Here is a 26,877-nt window from a genome sequence, read left to right as displayed (position 1 = left end):
ATACGGTGAAAAAGCTGTTAAATTCAAAGTATGAAAATGTGGACTAACATCAAAGAAACAAGGTATATGAAAGTGTGGATAGACTACAAAACACCAGTCATATACTAATAGTGGGAAAGGGATTGAAAACAAAGAAAATTCATGAAATGTTGACATGCCCCTATCACCTATGCAAATACATTTCCTTTTCGGATTGTGCTGGACGCAATTACTCATACCGGCTCATATGGGCTCGCACTTGCACCAATGGTTGAGCGTCACCTGTGCGTGCGTAGAAGATTGTCTCAAGCACTCTTCCGACTATATGACTACAGGAAGCTTATAAAACAATAAAGATCCGACCTTTGGATTGTGCTTCTCTACAATTACAAGCAAATACAAGGTTAAGGCATAGTTTGGACCAGGGGGATCCTAGCCGGATTCTCTTTGTCAGGATTGTGAGTATCCTCTAATTATAGTCATTCATTATATATCGTACGATCAGTTTTTATTGTTTATATTCAATTTTAAATAAAAAAAATTTACAATGATTATCCTTACCCTAGTTTGGACGATGATGATTCTATTTTATTTTAGACTAATAGTAGTATTGCTCCTCAAACCTTGGGATCCTCAAAATACACCCATCAATCCTGGCCGTCCAATTGAACAGCGAATACGTCTCACTTGACTACACGTGCTGCCAATCTTCTATTCCCGTTTTATCTTTTGCTTCCATGCATGGAATTCTCCTCCGAGTATAACACAAGTTAGAGAGAGAGACTTTGGAGAGAGAAAGTGAGAGAGAAGAATCTCTGAATCAGTCATGGCTTAGCTTTTTGATTGTTTTTTAGAGGCCTCTTCATCGCCATCATTAGCGTGAAGAAACCCATTTCTTCAAAATTTGATCTTTTCGATTTAATCCTAATTTTTGTTTTCAACATTGAAGAAGGGGATTGTGGGTTATACTTTGATATGGAATTCAAAGGGTTACTTTTTGTTGGGTCGGATCTCGTACTTCACAAAACTGTCACATCTCAGCACTTTGATTCTCCCATCTGTTCATCACCTCCAATAAAGCTACAAACTTTGTGATCTGTTTCTTCAGTTGCTCGCTCGATCTGAGAGAGATTGTGCCTCTGTTTCTATCTGCTATTTGGGTATTTTTTGCTGGAATCAGGGAACCGAATAATGCTGCATTCTAGCTACTTTGTTCGAGGTAAGTTTTGCTGATTTTACTTTGTTACTGCTGCCCATCTTTTGGTTTGAACTCTTGAGAGATGAAAAAAAATCCAACCATGGAAGAAGAAGATCGGAACGATCAGAACCAGAAAAATAAATTTGTCTGCAGGTTTTGCAGCAAAAGATTCCGTTGTGGGAAGTCATTGGGCGGTCACATAAGAACCCATCTGAAGATTCTGAACAAAAAGCCAGTTATTGAAAAAGAAGAAGAGGAAGAAGACGATGAAATTATAGCCAAAGCTGCTGCTAGGATTGTAAAGTTTTCACCTTTTGATGGTGGGAATTCTGGGTACTCTCTCAGAGAAAATCCCAAGAAAACATGGAGGTTTTCGGATGCGGGCCCCACTTTCCAATTGCAGCAGGAGAAAGTGTGCAAAGAATGCGGCAAAGGGTTTCAGTCACTGAAAGCTCTGTGTGGTCACATGGCTTGTCACTCGGAGAAGGAGAAGCTGATGAACAAGTTTGAAGAAATCTCAGAGTTCAGTGAGAAACAGAAGCTGCTTGATGTAATGGACAGTCAGTCGGATACTGAGACATCGGCTCCTCCGAGGCAGAGAAGGATTTCCAAAAGATTGAAGCAGCAGAATCTGGATGTTTACTCTTCTGTGGCAAATGGTGGTTCTTCGTCTGGTGGTTCCGGAATTGAGCAAGAACAGCAAGAGGTTGCTCTTAGTTTGATGATGCTGTCACGCGATTCGGGTGGTAAAGGGGGTTTGAATTCGTTTGCTGAATCTTCAGACAACAACTCTGTGATTTTGGAGGCCAAATCTTCGTCTATCGATACGAGGATTAATACTAAGGAAGGTCTGTACTGTACCTATAAAGTGAGTGATGTTATGGGGATGAAGAGAGTTAGAGAGAAAAAGTTAAAGTCTGAGGAGATTGAGGTTTCTGACAATTCTGATTCTGGGTATTTTAGACATGAGCAACCTAAGAAAGTTGATTCGGATGTTTCGGTTGATGGGTTTTTTAGGAATGGTGAATTTCACAAGGGTAGAGCAGAATTTGGATCCAGAATTGTGGGATATGAGTCCTATGATGTGAAAATAAGGAAGGGTTTTCGTGTCGAATCTGAATTAGGGAAGGATGTGTCAAATGCAGAAGCTCGTAGTCCTGATCAAGTGCATAGAGATAGAGGGACTATGAAGTATACACTGAGAAAGACAACCAAGAATGCAACTTTTCACAGACCAATTGTTGATGATTCTTCCAATGTCGAACCCTGCAGAAATGCGCGAAAGAGCGGAAAATACGAGTGCTTGACATGTAACAAAACGTTCCATTCTCATAGGGCTCTTGGGGGGCACAGAGCAAGTCACACCAAGACCAATGCCTACTCTGAGTCCATGTATGAGAGTGGGGAAAACAGCATAGACACTGATCCCTCCCCTGTTCCAACACCCGAAAGCAGCAAGCTTGCTGATCAGCATTGCAGTGGGAAAAAACCAATGAATGATCAGGACTTCAGTGGCAGTGCAAAGAGAAGTTCAGGGACCAAGAAAAGCAAGGGGCATGAGTGTCCATTCTGCTTCAAGGTTTTCAAGTCAGGCCAAGCTTTGGGAGGTCACAAAAGGTCACATTTTGTTGGAGGATGTGAAGTCAAAACTGTGGTACTTGGGCAGCAAGAACCTGATCAACCCCCTCCTCATGAGGCTGAAATCACAGCACTATTTGATCTCAATCTTCCAGCTCCAATGGAGGATGAAGCAAATGACCATTTTGGGTACATGGCATGGTAGATTGGAAGACAGGGTTTTTCAAGTATGGACCGAAACACAGTATGCACCAGAATCCTTGAACGTTGAATCCTTAATTGCACTTCCAGCCGTTCATTCACCTAGTTGATTTTAGAATTTTCGTGGAAGAAGATGCAACAAAAGCGTGAAACTTTTTTGGTGGGTCTCTTTATCTGTTACTGTAGTGACGCAAATGAAGGCAAAGTACAGGCAATGTGGTGAATTTTTTGTTTCTCTTTGGGTCCATCCGTTCAAAGGAATGCCTTGCAGAGGTAATGGGTGCATTTTTAGTTTCAGAGACTTGGAAGAATTGAGTAATTCTTGCAAATTTTCCATCTTTTAGTTTTTGGCTTGTTCTGAATAATTTATTTCATCATCTTTCTCATTTGTAGTGCACTGTTTTGGAATTTTAAATTATTATATATTCTTCTACAGTGTTTTGGATAAAACAAAAGTTAAGAGTAATGCTGGATTGACATTTTTAGATCAAATTTGTAAATCATATAATATGTCATCAATAGTAAATCAGTATGTTAATAATCTAGCCCCTGACTAATTGAGAGGACATCAAATCTTCTGCACCCAAAGCCCTATGTGACTTCTGCGACCTATATCTTTTGTTGACATCAAGTTATTTATTTAAACTATACTTAACCGTGTTAACTTTTCAACTTTTCTCTTCAATAAAAAATAAAAAATTAAAGATAAATTAAATCAAACAAATATGCGTCACTTAAGTAGATAAGATAGAAAAATTATAGAGAATTTTGAGTACAGAAGATTTCAACTCTTACGAGAGACTCTAGGATGACCCAAAGAAATAATCTAGCCCATGATAGTTCACAGCACCAAAAAAGGAACGTAATTGCTAAAGTCATGGGGTCCTAGGTCATGGAAAGTGACACTTCATCAGATACGGTTTTCATAAATAAGGTAATTTTCGAGAGCACATACTCTCTCCCCTCTTTTACTTGTAACTTTAAATGGAAAAGTTTAAAGACCAAGGGAAATTGTAATTCACACTAGTTTAATTTTTCGCTGAACCGAAAAGAAAAAAACTTACATTTATACATTTCTTTGGATTTTAGAACGAGATCTGTAGCTGATAAAATAATGACATGTGTTTTTATTTTTTTTAATTAATATTATAATAATATTGATTCGAAACATCATGTAGATCTCATTTAGACTAACCCTAAAAGATTATAGAGACAAATTGAAAGGACTAATTGTTTCTCACCTTACATAATCAACTCCACTTGTAATTGTGACCATTCAAAACTTGAGACTGATTTCCTATTAAGCACCAAATTCAGTGTTGAAAACTGTTTTATCCAAAAGTTTCTTCAAGGACCACCTGCTTTATGAGGAAATTTTAAAAAGTGATGCCACTTAAAATGTTGGAAGAGAAGTTTCCTCCATAATTTACATCCCTAAATCACTCACACCGTGTTTTCACATTCAGATATGCATTTGCATTTCTGTAAAATTATGATTACATAGAAGAAAGTTTCTAGCCAATCTTCCTTGTAGAGTCTTCTTTCAATGTGATAAAAAATGGCAACCTTAAGCCAATAAGGCTCTCAATTTTGTGGCAGTGGGCGGGAAGGGGGGGGGGGGGGGAGGGTTGGGGTTATTGTATGTAGCCTTATCCTTACTTTGCAAAGAGGCTGTTTCCATGACTCGAACTTGTGACATCTCGGTCACAAAGGAACAACCCTTCTGTTTTATAAAATAAGAAACAAAATTGTTTCACTTTACAACTTGTAAATTAGGGGATCCTAAAATAGTAAAAGCTTCTGCAAATAGAATTTGGGGTTGTTAGAGATATGGATATGTCTTAAGCATCAAGGTTGAAATATTGGACTAAAGAAATATAATTAGTTTGTGGAATCATGAGGAATCAAAGTCCATTTTGCACTTTTCATCGATGGGGAAGAAATTTTGGTTCAAGGTGGTTGCATAGCACCTACCACTAAGCATTTGAGTTTGTTTTAATTCATCTGTGTTAGTGAAACTTTGGTCCAAAACGGTCATATCCGTTTGGAAGAATCATTGTTTGATACTGTCATATAGAAATGGGCCATGAAATGAAAACTTAACCTATGATATTTACCGATTCACTATAGAAAATTTGGCATAACCAATTGCAGGTTTCGAACTTTGGATTTTTGTTGAGAAATTTTTCTCTAATTACCACTAATCTAAATGAGTTGATATATTCATCCCAAAATTTTCATAATTTCTATCAAAATCAACCGATATTGATATTTTCACTTGTATCGATATTTTAAACATTAATTATAACTAACGAATAAATTAGTTATACTACATGACAAAATCGAAGTACTGCTTATTTACCTTTATTCTTCACAAAGCACACAGGGGTTGTTTTGTGCATTATTTTCCAACTAATATGTTCCTTCCATCATCTTAGTGTAGTGTGTGTTCTGTAGATGACCTCAGCCCTCAGCCCTCAAGACAACCTTTTTCTTATGGGGAAATAAAAGCTCGAGTCAGCTTTGCATTGCATTCGCATCAACTCGAATCAAGAAGCACTTGAGAGGAGTATCAATTGCTTTATGTAAATAGAATTATGAACTCATATGGAAACACCAAATCTTTCAAAACCAAACATTCATTATTGCACACTCTTAACTCTTTAGGCAACTTGGATTGGCTTGTCACTATATCATATCACAAACCTCTGTCACTTTTGAGTAGCGATTTTGGTACTTGTTTTATTTTCTGTCAATCCAAATCGAGTAACCTGTAATTTTTATAGAATCCACAATACTATTGATGCATATGTGAGTCAGGTGAATTAGTCGTTACAATATGCTTACCTACCAAGCTCTCACCCAAATTTGAATCTCCTCCCCTTAAATCAGAGTCTAAATATACGAGAAGCTAAATTATTTTGGTATACCCGGCCAACTTGGAAAGACTTAATATAAAAATTACCAGGCTCATTGTTTTTCTGAACCTGTGGGCAATAAGTACCCATTAATTAAATCAATGTGTAAGTGTAACCATTTTATGGCATCAAACATTATTTGTTTGGTGTGATAGAGAAGCTGACTCATTTATTCCGATAGAGAAATGTTTATATGAAATGGAAGAATTAGGAGTGGGGTTGGTCATGGCTATTTTTTCCATTTTTACCGCTGCATAGAGGATGGAAATGTATTACCCAACATGAACAATTGAGGGTAGCTAGGGTTCCTTGTGTTTCTGATTTTTATTTGTTTTTGGGTGGATATCTTTATCATGCCTTTTCTGATACTACAATGTGGATGATTTTCATATATTAAAAAGTCTCTTCCACTTTCCTATCAAATCTCTCTTTATTCTAGCACATAAATGAAGGATCAAAGAGATTATGGTAGATCGCATTCACCAAGAAATGACCTTAATCGAAAATCGGATCGGCAACAAATAACCTGCTTTATCTGGATTCAACTCGTACTCATAGTTAAGCAGCAACATGAATATGAGACTAAAGTCCCTCCATGCATCCTAATACTAGCAGCCCCTTCTTAAAAGAGATTTGAGCAGCCGTCTGAAAAGACTATTGCTGCGCAAAAGAATATGTTTAAAAAGAAGAAAAATCACAAAGTGAGTGCAGAAGGATCTGGAAAACATAGAGTGGTCCTGCAATCGAATGAACGTCTAGGCGCGGAACTGTGCTCAAAAAACCCAAGTAGAGAGTAATTTTGTTTATAAGTTGGACCAGAGAAAATCATAACAATTTTCTGAATTTCCGACTCCTTTCACCCTCGAGTTTGAACCTTCTTCTCTAGTACATGGGCTTATGTTCATGGTCAAAATTGTAGACTACAAAGTAATAAAGCCCAGCCACAAGAAAGGCCAACATGGCTCAATTAATTGAAGAAGATAATTTGATTTGTTGTGTCACTCTCAAATCTCTCAATCAGTTGCTTTGATGGAGATCGGCTACGATTTATAGATTGATTGGATGTTACACATAACTGAAATCACAGGAACAATATGGACATAAGGTCTGCCACTTGTTGTCCAGTTTCGAGAGGAAACAAAACTAGAATGCAAAGATGATGATATTTCAAAACCAATCACATATAAAAATCTCAAAATACGTGACATTGTATTAATCATCTAGGATGCCATGAATACCTAGGCGTACAAACGCGTGTAGGTAAGTCCTCCATTTTCGGAGGCCACAAGATTCGACAGTTCCACCACTCTATATCACTTTAAGGTTTAAATGTCAAAATGGTCCCTGTGTTATAATCATATGACCAATTTAGTCCCTGTGTTTTCGATTTGGCTAATTTAGTCCTCGTGTTTGTCACTGTTAGCCAATTAAGGACATTTAATTCAATTTCTTTTAAAAAAAACCCATAAGAAAAATTATATGAGATACAATTACCCTTTCTCTTTACAGAAAAATGCAAATCAATGAGAAATTACACATATAAGAGATAAAGCTTCCAATATGAAAAATGATTAAGGTTGTGACATAGAAAAGAGAGGGGTAATGTTAGGGAGAAGGTCGGGGAGTTAGGAAGAGAATAATTTATTTTTTTTTTCATTTTAAAATAATTTTATAAATAAGTTTGTAATAATTTATAAATTTTTTTACAGAAATTGAATGGAAATGTTCTTAATTGGCTAACGAAGATAAACACAAGGATCAAATTGGCCAAATTGAAAACACAAGAATTAAATTGACCCAATAACTAAAACACAGGGACCATTTTAACATTTAAGCCTAACTTTAAACAGCGGCTAGGGTTAGAATGAGGATGCGATGGGAAGCTAATGCGCACATTGGGAATGAGAAGTTTTTTTATATGACAATTATACGGCCACATGGTGTTATTAATTTACATGAAATAAACGTTATGTATATATACAGGCTCTTTATGTAAAGGGATCCCCATTTTAAAAAAAAATGGGGATTAAGTGTGGGGCTCACTCCACATCGAACTTCAACGATCCGAACGTCTATTTTGTAAGTCTCTATTCATATATCATCCTTGCAAAAATTCAATTCAATCTGAAACCATTTGCCTATTTAATTATCAAGATAAAATTTTATTATTTTTTATATAACAAAGTATTCATTAATTTCTTTGGACCCAATTAGATGTCTTAAACATTTCCGGTTAGCTAATATTTTGCAAGAATGATGTATACGGTGCAACTTGAAAAATAGACGATTCGGATCGTTAAAGTTTGATGTGGGGTGAACCCCACAACTAATCTCCATTTTTATTAAAAAATAATAATAAATAAATAAATAAAATCTCTTCCTTTAAAGATTTCCTATATATATACATATTCCATGCCACCGACGATCAAGGAGACGGGAGACTGGAAATTTCCTGGCCTGTGATCATATCCCCTCCCGCACATAGCGGCAGGTGTAGCTCATCTCTTGGACCACCTCAATTCTATTTTCTACGTTACCACTTTACGCTGCTTATTCACTCATCACTGATTCAGAGCCTCAGAGAGCTGCTCAATACCGCACGCGCGCGTCCTCTGCTATCTGCTATGCTGACATTGAAGAATCTGATTACACGACACCACGCCACTTGTTCATGCATGAATGTTGAAAGCCTTCATTTTAATCATGCAAACTCCACACGCTCTTTTGGAGTTGGAATTGGAATTGTTAATGTATGCATGCACACAGAATTTATCAAAATTAACCACATCGTTATAATTTCTAAAACTTGGACCAAAATAAATACCATCTAGTTCTAATCGATTGGATTTTTATGTTTTAGTTATACTCCGTTGCAGCTAGCTGCACTTGCAAACACAATAACAACGATATCAACTATAACAGGATTAATCCGCAACCTAACGTAAGATAACTTCTTTATACGTCCTTAGGGTAACTTTACTCACGGGTGCTTTCTAGGGTTTTTAAAGGGAAATTATGTTCGACAGAAAGCAACTGCCATCACCAAACAAAAAGAGGGGGCCACTGGTCACTGCGTTACTTGATTAGTAGTTAATTAACTAGTGTACGTTCCTCTCTGAATCTCAAACCGAATTTGTAGAACTGCTATTCATGAAAAAGCTAGGCCGGTAGGTATACATAAATTAATCATGTCCAGCTTTAGAATATTAGGCGGCAATTAATTAACAATTCTGGTAAATGGCGCAGGGGTAAGGGAATTGGTACTTTAATTAACACCAGTCTGCCGGTAAGGAAGCTTTACGTACGTAATTGCCGGAAAAAGACGAAACAAAGGTGAAAAGGAAGAGTGAAAAAAGCAATGTCGGCCAAGCAACGCGTACGCAAACTCAGCCGACAACTATACAACTAGGGCAATTCACATATCTCCTGGAAAAACAATATGTTTCAAGGATCATACAAATTTAGTTTGGCGATTAATTCTGGGTTTTGAAGCTGACGATTACTTTACAAAACCTACCGAAATGATTACAATACGATCGATGCATGGTACACACACACACACACACACACACACACACACACACACATATATATACATATATACACACACATATATATCATTTGTTGAATAAATGCTTTATTTATATTATAAAATAATACAAATTAAAGTCCGTAAAACCAACCAAATCCAATGTGCTCAGTATTAAGAACTAAAACTGCATGCTAAAACGATACGATGTCTGAAAAAATATCACGTGAAATAAAACAAAAAGTGGAGTCTTCAAAAATTCTGTCTGAATAAATATGGTAATCAAATCTCAGTTTTGAGTTAATCAACTTTCGCAATTAACGTTGCGAATAAATATATGATATTCTTGGGATAATTTGTTCGATTATATATGTACAAAAAATGAAAGATTCTGTTCATGAGGTACAATCCATTAATTTACATACAAAGCTTAATATATACTAGCTAGATCAGAAGCTGAAGAAAATGCAGCTGCTAAGCCTACCCGCATGCATGGCCTGTAGAGACGACGACGTTGGCCAAGCTAATTTAACAATATTGATCCTACAGCCCTACCTACACAACAAAGATTTAGTTTAATTAAGTACGTATTATCTGCTAAACCATGATTAACAGCACTGAAAATGAAATTTGCGTATCTCATGGATTATTACACACTAAAGGGTTTTGCGTTTTTTACTGCAGCCATTCTGAATGAGAACGTACGGCATCAATTTGTATGCGTTTCTTCTTTTGTAAGCTTTTTCCCTCTTACTTTTTAAAATGTTCTGGTCAATCCCAAAATTCTCAATTGATGCATATTTTGATCTATTTATATATATATATATATATATATATATATATATATATGAATGCACGAGTCTTAGCGCATACCACCTCCTGAGAGTAATATAGCCACCCCATTTGTTAACCAAGTCAAAACCAGCTCAAAAAGGAAAAAAAAAGAAAAAAAAGTTTTTAATTTTTGTTGGTTTGCTACCACCCTTGAGGAGTGGGGTGCCCTACTAACCCGAGTAGCATATGACGTGCTTAATGCAACCTCGCACCCCACCTTTACCCACCCAACTCAAGCTCTACCACTACCAATCACTTTAATGCGCTGCATAGTTACAAATCTAAATTACCAGGCTCAGTAGTAGTTTTCAATTTTTGGAAAACTAAAAATAGTTACCAACAAGTTTTTAGTTAAAAAAAAATATAAAAATAAAAACTGAAATGAATTGGTTATCAAACCACCCTTTATTTTCAGTTTTCAAACTCTTATTAGTACACACCAAAAAATAACCATTTTAGTTTGTTTTTTTTTTAAATCCCCCAATGTATGAAAACTCAAAAAATAGCTTTAAATTTATCTTATTTTATTTTTAATTGAAAACATTTACCAAATAATTTTATAGTCTTTATAAACTAAAATTAAAAATAAAATGATTATTAAATGGTCAGTTAAATTTTCAACTCACATAACAAAAAATGTTGAGTTTCGCCCCACAAGATTGTAATAACGTCGGAGGTTTCCGAGAATATAACAGTTTAACATTTGAATGATCAGATATGTATTGCAAATATGGAGATGAAAATAATCAATCCAAACGCCCTTTAAGGGAAAAAAAAATTGAATTATCATGTTATGGAGCTTCCTTTAACTTGTTTTAGCTGAATGAGGAGACAGCTGAAAAGAAGATGTGTAGGCATAATAATTAAAGTTGGCATGCTTCTAATCAAAAGATAAGATATAGTCAACAACCTAGCACTAGATCCCAAGCGTAGCAGATAAGTTTGTAGCCAATGAGAACTACATGATGTTGATAAATGATAGTGGTGGTGCATCAAAAGCCACAAGCACACAATTAGATGCACAAAACTATGAACGAGGATCTTCTTCGGATCCTCTTTGTGTCCATTTATCGTAAATCGTACGACTAATATTCCTCATGTAATATTTGTATTTAATTTTAAATGAATAAATTTACAATGATTTCTGACCACACGATGTACGATGAACGGACGTGATTGAAGGAGCCCCTGGATCCTCACAAATAGGATTTGGAGAGGATCCTCATTCCAAAACTATATACTAGTCATAGGAAAGGGATCATCTCTGAATCTCTTTCACTAAATCCTCTCAATCAATCAATCCGGACCCTTGAAATTTGATCAAACGGCTACAAATAAGGGCCTATTTAAAAGTTATAATAACTGTAACCGTTTGATCAAATTTTAAAAGCCCGGATTGATTGATTGAGAGGATTAGGTGGAAATGTTCCAAAGAGGATCCCCTTCCCTAGTCATATAGATTAAGAACAAGGAGATAGAATTAAAAAGAATATTTGGATTCCATTCGGATTCAAGTTGTGGGGATTCTAGGGATCCTCACATTCTAACTGTTTATTTAAAATTAAACACAAATAGTACCTAACGAAAACCGACCACATGATGTACTATGAACGGTCATGATACGAGGATTCCTAAGATCCTCACAAAGGAGTGGATCCTCATCCTTAAAAAGCTACATTCTTCCATTCAAGCGCCTAAAGTAACATGCATCTCAAGAAATCAAAATTACTATATAATTAAGTTGCTATAATTCTTCATCATCCTTTTAACTTTTAGGGTGTTCAAACCAACAGTACTATTGCCTATATTCTGGTGATTAATATATATATATCTGAAAGTGTTCAAGCTAGGTGATTGTTAAGAAGGAAGTACAGACGTTATGAACTTTTATCGTAAGAGCAACTTCTACGAGTACACTGCTACTATAACGTGTTATGTCATGAAAGTCATTCTTCTTAGGCATTATAAATTAGAAAGATCTTTATATGCATTCAACAGTTAAATAATTCAAGTGGAATATTGGTGTGTATTGTTACCATTTTATCCGTGTCCTCATCAATTTCGCATCCCAGGAGGTACAATGTCCCCAAGAAGCCCTTCGTCTGTAGGAAGAGGTGGGGTTAGCTGAGGGTCAGTGGAGTGGGATGATCCTCCTGCAGCTTGATCATCGTCATGACGTGGGACTACTACTTGGTGCGACGAGGTTGGGGTCAAATTAATAGGACTAGTTATCTCTCTGGGTCGAATTGTTGGATAATACATGAACTGTGAGGCTGGAGGCAGCTGACCCAACTGGTGGCCTGCAAAGCCAGATTCATGACCAATGACTCCCCCACGAGGGAATGCAACTGTATGATGACAATGTTGGCCTTCATATGTGGTAATTACAGTTGTGGGATCTTGAGAGGAACGCTCAACTCTTTTCTTCACCGTGCATTTGGTATTTGTGCAGCGATAATAGCTCCTGTAAATTAAACAAAAGATTGAGTGTAAGAATGTGCATATAAAAACTACAAGGCATGCATGTACATACATTTACTGTTCGAATATTCTCTTGTTTCAATAATTCAATTTGAAGTTGTTTGAGCCCATATTTGTAAATTTCGTCAGCTAGAAGAAATTAGTTGTTTAATATTCAAGTATTCTCTGTCGTTAGATAATGGAATGGCACGCTCGTAAATTATACAATCTCTAGACGTATTCCTGAGGCTTGGAGACTTAGGGTAAACATAAATAAAGTTATCAGTTATAAGAAATTAAGAAAAATGTTTCCATGTTTACAGATGACAAGGATTTAACAATCTCAAAATCAAATATATAGCAAGTACCATAAGAAAATTGTTGTTTAATCAAATCAACCAACATTTTTAGTTTGAATTCAGCACTGAAAAGAATGTCAAGTTCCTCGCCAGCTAATTTAGTGGAGATAGTAATTTAGTGACAGACCTTGGAAGCCAGGCTTGCCTAGCAGCTGCACGTAGTATCTTCAGCTTAACTAGTGTGTGTATATATATTAAGCTTTGTATGTAAATGGTGCATTCCTCATGAATCAGATTCTACAGATGAGGTCTAGCTAACATCCTAGTGGATAGGATGTTGGGTTTCTATTTATGCGATGAGAGTTCAAAACTTCTTCCTCCCTAAACTAATGAAATAGTTTCGAACCTTTCCCAAATAACAATATAAAAAAAATTTAAAGAAAAGTTAGACCTTGGAAAGGGGCTATTTTTAACAGCCTTCTGACCATATTTCCGCCAACGGTAGCCATCCTCAAGATGATCAACTTCACTCTTTGTTATGAATGCGAATCGTGGCTGCCGGATTCTCTTCGGCCCCTTCATTTTAACCTTACTCCTACAAAATATTTTACCTACAATTATCACAACAAAAACAATAGCTTGAAAAATCCAAAGAAAAAAGGCAAAACATAAGTGAATTTTATTTCCTATATATTGGAAATTAAACGGAAATGTTATATAAAGTACTACTACATATTCATGCATGTTTAGTTTCTAATTAATGTGATCCAACTAAAACTAATACCAATGAAAGAGTAGTGCTCTATTAATTAAGTCTCAATTACCACTGAAAACTAATATGCAAGTGTATTATGTGTGTGTGTGTGTATCATGCATTATGTTTTACGTTAATTAAATCTAAAATGCAAGGGTATTTGTAGTTGTTAAATACTAGAGTTTTTGGAAATACAACAACATACTTATTTTAACAATTACTGATGGCAAATTTGATACCAAATTAGGTTGCTCATTGTATAGTTTAGCCGAACTACCCATCTTCCATTGTGTAAAAATATATCAATGTACTAAAAAAAAAAACAATTAGTGCACATCAGGAGGAGGGATGGCAGAGTATAGGACCAAATTAACCTTAAATTGTCAGGGAATAAACCATTAATTCTTATCAAAATTACATTAAATCTCAAATTCAAAACAGTACTTTACATGCATTAGCAAATGGTTCAACATGGTCGGCGACTATAAGTGAGATGGTGCATGTAATTTTGAAATTTTCAGTGTGTCAGGAACACGGCCAAGTCATAAAATCAGTGGTTGAAAAAATTTTTTCTCCAAGTATTCAATCATTTATATTGTTCAACCACTTGTATTGTGATACATGTTGTACCGACCCATATTCCCGACACATTGTAAAATCTCTCTGTGTAATTATAAACCCCTATTATTAGGAAGAAATCCAAAAATATGCACCACAAATTAAAGAAGAATCCAGAATTATCATCACCCAACTCTCTCTTTATTATGGTAGTGCAACTTAAGAGACAAGTATGTCACATGCATCGATCACTTACTCACGAAAATGCTACTGCACTAGTCGCAATAATAACGAAACAAATCAATATTAAAATATTAAAAAACCCTACAACAAATAAAGCAAGCATATAATTACATTATTGTTCCTAATTAAACCCAAATCATTTACAAACAATCATATAATAAAAACTCGCTTTATTTCCACCATATTCTCCCTCTTTTTTCCCCGCACGCGTTTACCTAAAAGTGCGAATTTTAGCACGCCATCCCGCCGCTGTTACGGCGGTGTTCGCGTCCATAAAATTAGAAACTTGAAAAGCCCTTCAATCTCGGTTAAATTTGCTTTGCCACGCCCTAAATCTCTGTGGATTTACGAAAATGCCACCCCAACTTGCATGAAGTGGAGCTTCTTCTAGTTTCTTACTTTCTACAGCGTACGGACGCACACCCCAATTGCAGATTTTGCACTCCCTTCTTGATATTTTTCATTTTTCACCGTTGAACTATTTATTTTGTTAAAAGATCCCCTCCCACAGTTTTAGCCCACGAAAAAGCAAGTTAATCACGCATTAAGCCATCATTAATCAATAATACTCAATCATGGAAACCCAACTCACGGTATCTCGGGCGGTGGTTTGCCACCGGAGCCTGTAGACCTCTCAGGCGGATCCTCGCTGGAGCTCGTAGACGCTGACGGATTGGTCGAAGCGGATCCGACAACAGGGGCCGGGTCGGGGCTCCCAAAGGCGGCGCTGCTGCTGCTGTTGTTCTCCAAAACAAGAGGACCACTACTAGTAGTTCCCGCCAAATCGGACGTGTCGGCGGCGGCGGCGATGGGGTCGAGGCAGGGGAAGCAGTCATCGGGTTTGGAGGCGTCCGGGTTGAAAATCCAGCCGAACTCGCTGAGTATGTTGTTGTCTCTGTCGTGGGTATTGAAGAAGTAGGCGCTGTCCGAGTCGGGAGTCCAGGTGGACTGAGTCGTGAACTCGGTCGTGGTTAGTGGATGTCGTTTTTCGTTGTCGTCGTCCATGAGAATCGATCAGGACGATCCGCCGTGAAGTGGTGGATTGTAATCGGCCGTGAGAATTGAGCATGAATTTGAAGGACGAGGGAGAGAGAGAGAAAAGAAAAAAAAGAGAGATAAAATTAGGGTTTTGGTGAGTGAGTGTTGGAAAGGACGCGTAGTTTATGAACTTTATGAAGAAGGGATGGAAAGCTTAGTCTCGTCAATGCACAGTGGCAATATTTGGAGAGAGAGAGAGAGAGAGAGAGGGAGAGAGAGAATTGGAAAAAAGGAATCAAATGGAGAAGAGAGAAGGTAGGGAGGGAAGAGAGAAAAGATAAGTTAGAAAAATCGCCGTCAACCTTTCAAATATAGTACGGGAGGCTCGTATTAAGCAAAGCCAAGGGGAGACCGGGGCAAATGGCCCCTCACGCGTTTATACAAAAAAAAAAAAAGAAGAAGCCTATTTTGCATATCAGCCGGCTAAGAGTCTTCATTCTTGTATTCGTTTGAATTTCTCCCTAAACATTGCTTGTATCTGAACAATGAAGACAATTAATGCTCATGTCTACTTATTCGGTGCACTTCATTGTCCACTCAATTGTTAGCAACATACTTTTATCGTACAAATATATTAAGGAGAACCATTTATTTTTTTAATAATAATTTAAATATCATCTTTTGCTAAAAACCAATAAAAAAACTATTTAACGATCCTTGTGTAACCAACGGTTTTGATACTTCAACCTTATTACTACATATGATTGACAAAAAAAATCGCCGGTTCATTTGATATTTCGCATATGAACTTTAAATAGTTATTCAGGAATAAATAGTTTTGACTACAAGATTTTTCCAATAAAAATATGTTAATTACAATTAGATGTATTTTTCCGTGAAAAGTAGTACTAGGTAGACCAAATTTTAAATCAAATTTGTGTACTATGTGATGTGTTATAGGTAAAAAACAAACATGTTAATTAACACTTAAGTACCAATCTAACCATAAACACATCATATGATTTACAAAATTTAATTTAAATAGTTGATTTTTCTAGTATTACTCTTATGTTAATTACAGTGAGATGTACTTTCCTTCAATTTCTTTATATTAATGTCTTTTGGCTACGGAATTAATGCATCATGTGTGTTTGTGTATTATTGCATGGGTCAGATGTTGATTGAGTAACTTAATCGAAGAATAGTAACATGGTACTTTGTGAATGCTACCCTTTATGCGTGTGTATCGCATATATATATATATATATATATATATATATATTGAAGATATATCATCATGTGGCCGGTTCATGTGGTGGTGAAGGATTTTCGTCATTATATTCATCATTTTATTTTCAAGTTTATTGTAGAATCCCAAACTCGATTTTTTTTCAATATATGTGTTTAATTAACGATGTTGATTACATGTACGACTGTTGCAATGACTTAGACAATTCTCCAATGCTCAACATTCATGGCTTTAGTTAACCATGTTGCTTGAGTTGTAACATCATGTTCATACCAATAATTGTGAGAACATTAACACGTGTAACATATAAAAAAAAAAATCCATCTATGGTACGATTAAGTTTGAATTCGTTTTGTTCTCTTCTTTGTGGGCTTTTTCTATGATACAAGGCTATAAGGTAATTCTTAGAGAAATTAATTTTAGGAGATGGATATGTTGCACTACTTTTTTTTACACACGTTTTTATGGGGCTCTTTGTAATATGTATTTCAACGATCTGAATCGTGTATCTTTTAGGTCTTCCCACAAAGTCTATATCTACCAAAAATTACTCACATCTGAAATCATATAACAGTGGACTAAGGGTTTAGGGTTTCTTTGTAGAACCGTATTTGCCAATTTTCTTCATTACAAATGAATGCAATAATTGTTCTAGATTTGTCTAATTTTGCAATGATGATCTATGAATGATGTTGTGAAAGGTAGATGGTCTGGATTATTAACATACATTACGGAATGGGTCCAACAAAAATGTGTGTAAAAAATTATGCAAAAAAACGGTGTCATGGATCCACTCCTAGTTTTATATTTGTTCATAGAGAACAAGTTTTTTTTTCTCACAAATCTCACCAATGTTTGCCATGTAAATGCTATATCTAGATAGGAAGATAACTCTTTGTTAACCAAGAGAAATAAACAACCATTTGACAACGATAAACTAACTATTATGTCATTATTACTCTAAATCAATTTATATATAATTTGATTTACCCACCTTCCTCTATCCAACACCCCTAACTTCTCTCTCAAGCTCTCCATACTTGCTTGCGGTAACTAACTCACATTCATAGCGTAATTTTTCTCCTTAGTAAAGTTCGTCATAATCAATCTATGCATCACGCGGGTAAATGCTAGATACACATGACTAGATTAGAGCGATGAAGTATTGCTATCAACTTTCATAAACCGTAATTAATTAAAATTAAAGTCAATGAATCATATCAGAAGGTGTTGAAATCAAACGAGTATGGTTCAGTTGTCAAATTAAATTTCAACAAACAATGTATCCATTTGACCAAAAATAAAAAAATAAACAAACCAACAATATTTGCCTACAGGTGATAAGGGGATGAACACTTAACCAAGTTCATCATCCCTTTTTACCTTAATTTCTTTGTCGTGTCCTTTTTTTTTTTACAAATAATAAATCAAATATATTTATCTTGGAGGATATTATTTTCCTCAAAAACAAAAAAAACCAAAAAACAAAATCTTGGAGGATATTATTTTATTTTGTTTTGGAGGATATTAATCATATTATTACCCAAATTAAATAAGGAACTTTAACGAAAAGCTCCCAGTACTTTTTACTTTAACGAAAAACCACATTTTTACACTAAAAAAATCAATTTTGGTACTATTTACTTTACCCTTTATTTTGTCTTTATCGTTAAAACTTAAAGTTTTCAAATCATTTTCATTAGTTTTTTCTAATTAAATATTACACTCCCTCAATTGGGCAAGGCTTTTGAGAGGCCCCGAGGGGAGGAGAAGGAGAGGGACCTGGCTTCTCTGCCCTCCCAGTTTTCATACACTCCTATCCCCTCCTATTTTGTGCGGTCACGTTTAAGCTACGTCAATATTTTATATTGATTGTTTTTATAGAGATAATAAGACAAAAGACAATAATGATATAAAATGTTAACGTGATTTAATCGTAACCGCACAAATAAGAGAAAATAAGAGTATATGAGAACCAGAATGGCAGAGAAGCCAGGTCCGAAGGAGAGACTAATATCCAAATCTTTTTAATTGATATAAAAACTATTTGAGCCTCGTGCAAGCAAGCAAGCACGTCGTTCCAACCGATTTTTACAAAATAAAAAATAATAGATCCTTTCCTGAGCTTAGGAGGCTAAGCCTCCTGAGCAAAATACATGAACTGTTAGATTTTGATCCAACAACTACAAACAGAAATTTTTTTTAAAATTATAATAATTATAACCGTTGAATTAAAATTTAACGATCCATGTGTTTTACCTAGGAAGCTCAACCTTCTAAGCTGATGCAAATCCTTGTTAAAGAGCAACCATTGTAAAAAAAAATTTGGTCAAATATAAAGAACTGCTAACTTTGAAAATCTTTGTGGATAGTATATTTCGGAACACTATAATATTTTTATTTTTTAAGCAATCGATGATCTGTAAGACCTACGTATGAGTGTGAGAATGACTTAATTACATAAAATAAACTTACTGTCGCATGACGTTCAATTTATGTAAGTTGCTCGATCTGTCAAGATACGATATAAATTAATATACTATGTATTTTGTTAGAAGGGTGAGTGTGGAGACTGGGTACCCCAGGGACCCACATGTCATTTCACAAGATTTTATAGAGATACGTTGGGGTAATTGGATCGATTGTTGCAAGATACAAGTTGAAATGGAAATTTCAATTTAAAAAAGAAAAAATTTCCGTTCTGAGTGAATATTTCTGATTCCAAAAATTTGGATGACACTTGAAATGTACCTAACTAATCCGATTTGTCGTGCTTACTACTATAAAATATCATACATACCTTTATTTTTTCATGTTTATTATTATATTTAGAAATGTCTTATTTTGTATTTTGTATATTTAATCATACTATTGTAGGACTCCATATAATCGCCTGCCCAAAAACATTAGGGTCCCTCCTAGAAGTGGGTGACTCAAAAATTGTGTTTTTTACACATTCCACCGGGTAGAGTCGGTTAGTAAGTGTTTAATTTGTCATTAATGAATATTTGGTGTAGTAATGTTAAGCATTTATCTTGTCGGAGAAAATATAGTGTTACACTATTTATAAGTTTCTGCTCTTAGATACGATTTTCGTACATAACGAGTTCGATACCAAATTTGATTATCGTATGTTTATCCGAAATCCTTTGATATTCAGTATAACTCTGTAGTTATTTTGTGAACTTTAACTTGAAAAGTTAGCTCAAAATGTATGGAAATTGGAGAGAATATATGCGTTATGATTTCATGGTTGAATTAAAGTCTAACCTCGGAATCCAAAATTTGTAATGTCATCATCAGAGTGGTTGCGGTTTCCTCCTCAGCATACAGTTGAGAACAGTGAGGAGCCTCTCCCCGTCCCTTGTTTTGGATCCACTGGTTCTCTTATTTGATTATTATTACAAATCTCATATCAATTATTATCTTGCTAAAATAATATTAATTATTTTATGTATTAATTAAATACAATAAGAGATCAATACCTTGCAAATTAATCTTTGAATTATTGGTTCTCTATGATGTCTATACTAGCATATATACAGGGCAGGATGGGTCCAAGCTAACAATATCTCCGGCACAACCGGTGAAGAAAGCTTCTTTCTCAAACGAACTCCAAAAAAAAAAAACGTGAATTATTATGTATTTTGATCTCATCCGATTTTACGCAAACTTTCATCCAATGTAAAAGCTGCTTCAATAAACAGTAAGATTGCCAACTTGCCATATCGATGATTTACTCCTAACTCATGATCCAGAAAGCTATTCTATTTGAATGCATTTGCACAGTGCACTTGATTGCGCTGCATTATGTTGAACTTTAAAGAAGAAAAAAAACGAGAGTGACTCACTAAAAGCCTAAAACATGAATTCTTCAACAGTTCAAGTTTACCTCCGGCCTTTAGATAAAGTAACAATACAAATTCAGAATTCACCAAACAAAATACCAAAATCCAGCTCGATCTATATAAACATCACATGGCATATAGAAACAAGCAATTATATATATCACGTTCCTTGGATTTGGAACTTTGTCTTGATGTAGTTTAATCATTGTCATGCATGACTCAGAGCTCATGACAAACCTACACCAATAAGGCGCTTTTCTTGATTATACATTAATCTGCATGCCAGTATATCGTGTATAAATGATATAATATGTATTCTACTGTTCTAAACAGTTTAGATTAAACATTAAAAAATTTACACAGATGGATTGGATAATTTATAGGTGCACCATAATTAGCATAATTACTAGCATAATCTTCTTATTATAATAGTATGGAATATAAATGTATAAGGTACCAATCAAATCTTTGTGGGATTAATGTGGTAAATCATGATTCATGAGGCCCAATATGCTCATTTTCATAATCTCCAAAGATCTGCATCTGTATTCTCTGCAGAAGCCACTAGCACTGCCCAAATTAATGCGATAAAGAACAAGTTTTTCTCTTCTTTTTTTATTATTTTCAAACAAAGAACGATTTGGGTTCCGACTAAGTAGAAATATAACTTTAGGAACTTCGGCCAAGCACGTCCTGTTCATATTGGTTTTAATTTTATTATTTTTGTTTATGTTGGTGATCGTTGGTTCATTATGTAGCAATTATATGATGAAGACTCAAATTTTTGTGATCAATATTGCAAGGGACCACTTTCCTTGAGTTTTTTTTTTCTTCTACTTTTGGTTTACCCTCGCTCTCAAGAAATGTATATTGACAGGGGAGGTATATTATGGTTACCCCTATCCTAATATAATGGAACGCATAAACGCGTACATAATTACATATATTTTATCGATCAAATGTAGGCAATTTCATGTAGTTGGCAGTTGGCACGTAAAAAAAAGATCCAATTCACTTTCATGATATTTAACTCCATCGATTGACATGGAAAATAATTGTATAAAGTGTAAATTTTAGGGCTAGTTCTGTTATAATACAACAACAAAGTCTTATCTCATTAAGTCGGGTCGGCTATAGCCTATAGTGGTGGATCAAAGATTTGAATTTTGGGTGGTCTTGCTATTATAGCTCTAAGATTTTTAGACAGAAACAGAGCGGAAAACGCGCAAAAAAATTCAATTTATTTACTGAGATATTTTGTCGAATACTTGGTGGACTTGTTGTCATTAGTCAAACTATGTTATGCGCACATGTCAACATATATTGACATTTGCTGAAGCAATCTGATAAGTAAGAGACAATCTGTCGAGTGCTATCAGCACAACAGGTCTCTGTCGAGATATGCTAGTAAACATTACATGAAACACTTGGTGGGAACAAAAAGGATCCGAACCAAATATTCGGAAGGTCATCAAAAGACCTTCACATATATATTTCCCGGATTCCAGGTGGTTCTAGGACCACCTTGGTCCTAATGTACATCTGCCTTTTGTCGGCTATATGAATTCTAAAACGCTACTGCGCTCGATTTTGCATCATGTCTTCTGTTAGGTAAAAGTCTCTTTCCAAATTTTTTCTTAAAGTTTCTTTCCAAATTTTTCTAAGTTGTCCTCTATTCTTTTTGTTCTAAACCTCTACTGTAATAAAAAAAAAGAAAAAGATGCTAAGAATTATCCACAGCCAACACCGAAAAATTATTACAAGCATAAATATTACAACAAAAAAGTAGGTCAGGGATCATCCCAATAACCAGAAGCATTGAACCCTAGGTGTGTTATGTCATCATAAGTTTCCATTGTTAGTAAATTATAATCATTACACTCACTATATAGTGGAGGCAAATACGCCATGATTCTAGCTTGAGCAACCATTTTGTACAGTTCCCTTAGCAAAACCCTAGCACTGAAAGGGACATACACAACCATTTGGACCAAAAGATATAAGTTCTGCAGAATCTTAACTGCTCACACAAATATATGCATGTCGGAAGTGAAATATACCAAATAATATGTATATGCATGAACCAAATTGCTAGCTAGCTTTCATGCACAAATAATTGTAGGAGATCGAGTGTTCCTCTTTAACTTTAGCTTTATATATATCGTACAGAATCATTTTTTATTAAGTGGTGCTGCTTTAAAATGCAAATAACTTTGTTTCTGCGCTGTAATCTATGAAATTAAGGATGGACCACGCACTAGAGAACCTATGGCCTTTTTCCTTTCTATCTTCCTCCCAATGTACAAGTTACAATTGGCATTACCATATATAGTAAAGAGCCAGCCTGATTAACCACTTCAATCACATCATAAGTTTAAGAAACCCAGACACGGAAAACAAAAATGTTAAAACTTTGTATAAAATATATCCTAATTTAACAAAGATTTCTTACAGAATGACTAAAATAATTGACGGTGGTCAAACTCAGAAATCACTTTTATCGATTTTAAATCTCAGGGATTAAAGTGAAGAGTTATACCAATTTCATATACCATTTTGGATAGAAAAAACCTAAAATATAATATATTTAAATATGTATACAGATATACTACATATTGTTTCTCATTCTGCTTGATGTACAGAAGCTTGCAACTGTATCAGTGGCTTGAAAAGCTGGACACTTCGTGATGTAGCTAGCTAGCTTGGGCAAAACAAACACATTTGTGAACTATAAAGCTAGGGCATGCAAGTCCCACTAGAACTATAATGCTCAATTAAGCTTTTAAGTCATGACTATGAGTCTGTTTTTCTCCCGATATGCATCTACAATTTATGCTTACGGTTTGTGGAGTATTTTTTTTAACTATGTATACGAGCATGATATGATTAACAGTTTTATGGTTTGTTTCTTTAGACTCTTTGACCAAATAAATAAAGAAACTATGCATCCACATGCGCTTGAGCAGTGTAAAATTTTTAAATTTGTTTAAATGGAGATGGACCATATTGGTTTTGCAAACTACTAAGGGCGGATGTATATTGGGACTCAGGTATTCTCATAATCACTAGGAGACCGGGAAACAAGCACCTGAAGGTCATCTAGGAACCTTCTGAATATTTGATATGGGTCTCCTTTGTACGCACCAAGTGTTTGATGTAATATCTGATAGGTATATCTCGACAACACTCGACAAGTTGCATAGGCAACACTCGACAAATGCTCTTGATAGCACTCATCAAATTGCTTTGGCAAATGTCGAGTTGACTTATGTGCAACATGGTTCGCATGACGACAACAAGCTCACTTAATGTTCGATAAAATGTCTTCATTAAGAAATTGAAATTTGTTTGCACGCTTCACGCTATGTTTCTATCTACAAACTTAGTAGACATTTCAAAGTTCAAATCCTGCAAACTACTGCAGTAGGCCAGTAATTAACCATTGCATTATTAAAGTAGGAGTAATACTATAGTTTTTTCACTGTTTAAAGGTGGTGTTGCTGGTCTAGGAACTCTAGGTGATAGGTGAGTTTGTCATTGTGTGAAACGGACAAAGAAATCAAAGATCGAATGAGTTCCAAAACAACTTTTGTTAAGGGAATCGTATTCCAATTGAGGCATTTTTTTTATTTTTTTATAATTATATTCTCTCATAATGTTAGGCGGCCAGTTCCAAATTCAAATCCACTTTAAATGGTGAACACATTTCTCTTTAGGAATCTCAGAGAACTTCGATGGGGATCCTCCGAATAACTTTCACAAAAATATGGTTAATGGAGAAAATGGCATGCTAACTTTTGAGTTTTGAACTTCAGTTGAATATAGTAAGCTAATTATTAACTGGGGAAAATTAACCAATTTATTGGTAAAAGAGTTCTTTTAGAAAGGCAATTTGAAGAGCATGAGAAAGAGAGGGAATACCCTTTACATTTAGTTGAAGGGAGAGGACACTAAACCAGGATTCGGAATATTGTGCTTTGAGTTGGATCAAAAGTGATTCGGTTCCTCAAAAACGGCTCTTGATAGGGCCATTATACTTTTTTTTAATGAGCTAATTAAAGTTTGGAGAAACACTGTCTACCTCATGAAGAGCTAATATGCCTGCTTTATGACATATTAGTTCTTCATAAGAGAGCTCTACCTCATAAAGTGCGTGGTTCGCCGAAAATAAAGGTGATTTTCAGCGTCAGGATAAAGAGACAGAGGCTTATGGCAAACCTGTAGAAACTCCATTGAGAGATAATATGCCTGCTTACGTTCGGTCCGCCATAGTACTCATAGGTAATTTTCTTAGTAACAATGAGCATGTCACGAACACTTTAAGCAGTGGCGTATCATGCCTTACGAAGCGCGAACTATCCGATAGAGAAAGAGGGTGTGAATTCGGCATGGTATTTGATATTCAATGCAATGGATGAAGAATCCGGAGGATTTGTAGCCAAACTTCCTGAAACACTTGACCAAATGAAACAATTTCATAGTTTCTCGTCAATTAACAACTTCATGAAGTTTATATAAATGAATGAATATTGAAAGCGCTTTAACAACATAGAAAAAATTGAATATGCATCTCGGTTAGCAAAATACATGGAAGAGAGAATTTCAACTTGCTTCTGAGAAAACGCTTTTGAGCTGAAGTGCTTTCCAGGGAAGATGGGTAGAAAGTGCTTATGCATTTGGCTATGAAAGCATCAATCTTTTCACTTTGTGAAAAAAATGCACGTTGCAACCAAAACTTTATATCAAAAGGAAACAAATTTAACCAAACCTTGTTGGGTTTGAGTAGCGACATCTTTCCCATCAGTCGCCACGTTCTTCACACGAAGCTGCCTCCTTGCTCGGCTGCCAGAACAAGAGGTTGTTATAAAGAAGAGTCTTGAGTTTCTCCTTTTGTGGTTGGAGTCTGTGAAGCTTGAGACGAACTTTGACGGCATTGCCGCCATTGCTTTCTCAGTATCCCTCTGAGAAAGCTACTAGCAGAGTAAGGAGAGAGTTAGTGAAAGAGAGAGTGTGTTACCTTTTGGCTGCTTATCTTCCTCATGTTTGAGACGAGGGAAATGTTTTGGTTCGTCATTTTCCAACGTCCCCACGATTAATCTTTTTTCAATTAATTAGCTAGTCCAACTAAAGAAATTTTTTGTTCTTACTCCATGTTCTCTTGATCCTGAAAAGTTTAGGTGGAGGGGAGGCTACCCCATTCCAGAGTCCGGGCATTTCACAAGTTTCCTTGAGGACTTGGAGATCTTAGCCCTTCTTTTGATTTTTACAGATCGTCCATCAAGAACGATTGTCAATAGCAGACTTGAACCTAGACTTTGATCTAATAAAAAAAAACGATATTTACCAACTCAACCAACCATCTTTCACTTAACTGGAAATTTGGCACAATTATTTGCATGATGATTGTTTCTGCGTTTCCTTGAAATTTCTTGAAATGTATGTGAAGATTTTGATCTCACTTTTAGCCAAGACAAGTGGGCCTTTCCATTATCCTAACAAGCTACCATGCAAGCAACTACCACCTTCTTTTTTCTTGTTTTTTTCCTTTTTTTTTTTTGGGAAACTCAACTACCACCTTCTTTTGGTGACTCTTGCCCCTTCAAATTGCAACTAGCCACTTTGATTTTGTGGTGTTTTTGTTTGGCTGAGAATTTGATTTTTCCTTTACGTTAATTCAATTTTCAAATCATCCTTTTTCAAAGATTACGTTGTTGTTCATCCATTTCTCGCGAGAAATTTTTGTTAAGTGTGACAGTCTTATGTCACTTGGTGTTACTAAGTTAGTATTATATATGGGTCAACGACATTACAGATATTTCGTAAAAATTATGGTACATTATTTATAAACATATTATACATGAAAAGAGCTAAAAACATTAGACGACAGTTTAACGATCACGCTAAAAAAGTAGTCACAACACAAAAGATTGATCCCTAACAATTCTAGAACAAACTAAGTATCAGGTAGTCTAACGATATTTCACTTCTACAAACGATAAAAGAAGTCTCAATCTTCAATTACTCTCACAAAAGATTAAAACAAACAAATTATAGGATGAAACAAAGGTTTGGGCTACCCAATCACTTCCTCTCTTTGAACCCAAAATGAGGGACCCAATTAAAGACCATTTTAGATTTTCATTCGCTCAACAACAAAGCCTGCCCATTGCCAATGGACCACAGTACTCGGTGGCCATCTGGTTCACCCACGTGGCAACACGTGGCGTGCAAACATGTTTTGACAATAATCT

General features: G+C 35.5%; 2 protein-coding genes across 6 annotated transcripts; one reads left to right on the top strand and one right to left on the bottom strand.

Moving 5' to 3' along the window:
* Positions 1 to 737: 737 nt before the first annotated feature.
* LOC137736321 (uncharacterized) lies at positions 738 to 3,411 on the top strand. Its single transcript, XM_068475609.2, has one exon. The coding sequence runs from the start codon at positions 1,260 to 1,262 to the stop codon at positions 2,958 to 2,960; it is 1,701 nt and encodes a 566-aa protein (XP_068331710.2). The 5' UTR covers positions 738 to 1,259; the 3' UTR covers positions 2,961 to 3,411.
* A 4,756-nt stretch (positions 3,412 to 8,167) lies between these two features.
* LOC137737723 (putative WRKY transcription factor 57) lies at positions 8,168 to 15,903 on the bottom strand. 5 transcript variants are annotated; one of them, XM_088683190.1, is made up of 4 exons: positions 15,144 to 15,902; positions 13,448 to 13,591; positions 12,274 to 12,701; positions 8,168 to 8,595 (listed from the first exon to the last, which is right to left on the bottom strand). In XM_088683190.1, exons 1-3 carry the CDS (start codon positions 15,554 to 15,556, stop codon positions 12,293 to 12,295), a joined length of 966 nt encoding a protein of 321 aa, XP_088539316.1. In that variant the 5' UTR covers positions 15,557 to 15,902; the 3' UTR covers positions 8,168 to 8,595; positions 12,274 to 12,292. The 5 variants fall into 5 exon arrangements, with proteins under 5 accessions (XP_088539316.1, XP_088539315.1, XP_088539317.1 ...); XM_088683189.1 differs by having other exon boundaries at positions 8,168 to 8,516; XM_088683191.1 differs by having other exon boundaries at positions 8,168 to 8,496.
* Between the last annotated feature and the right edge of the window lie 10,974 nt (positions 15,904 to 26,877).

Source organism: Pyrus communis, chromosome 13 (assembly GCF_041283825.1).
Source record: "Pyrus communis isolate YQ-2024b chromosome 13, ASM4128382v1, whole genome shotgun sequence".
NCBI lineage: Eukaryota > Viridiplantae > Streptophyta > Magnoliopsida > Rosales > Rosaceae > Pyrus > Pyrus communis.
Note: the sequence above shows the minus strand (reverse complement) of the source record. Positions and strands in the feature narration are given on the sequence as shown.

Excerpts from the sequence above, each read along its gene's own strand:
- LOC137737723 (XM_088683190.1), bottom strand. The coding sequence starts at position 15,556 with ATGGACGACGACAACGAAAAACGACATCCACTAACCACGACCGAGTTC. Across the intron at positions 13,592-15,143 it reads AAACCACCGCCCGAGATACC|GAGTAAGGTTAAAATGAAGG; the intron begins GTGAGTTGGGTT and ends AATATTTTGTAG. Across the intron at positions 12,702-13,447 it reads AAAAATAGCCCCTTTCCAAG|GAGCTATTATCGCTGCACAA; the intron begins GTCTAACTTTTC and ends TTTAATTTACAG.
- LOC137736321 (XM_068475609.2), top strand. The coding sequence starts at position 1,260 with ATGAAAAAAAATCCAACCATGGAAGAAGAAGATCGGAACGATCAGAAC.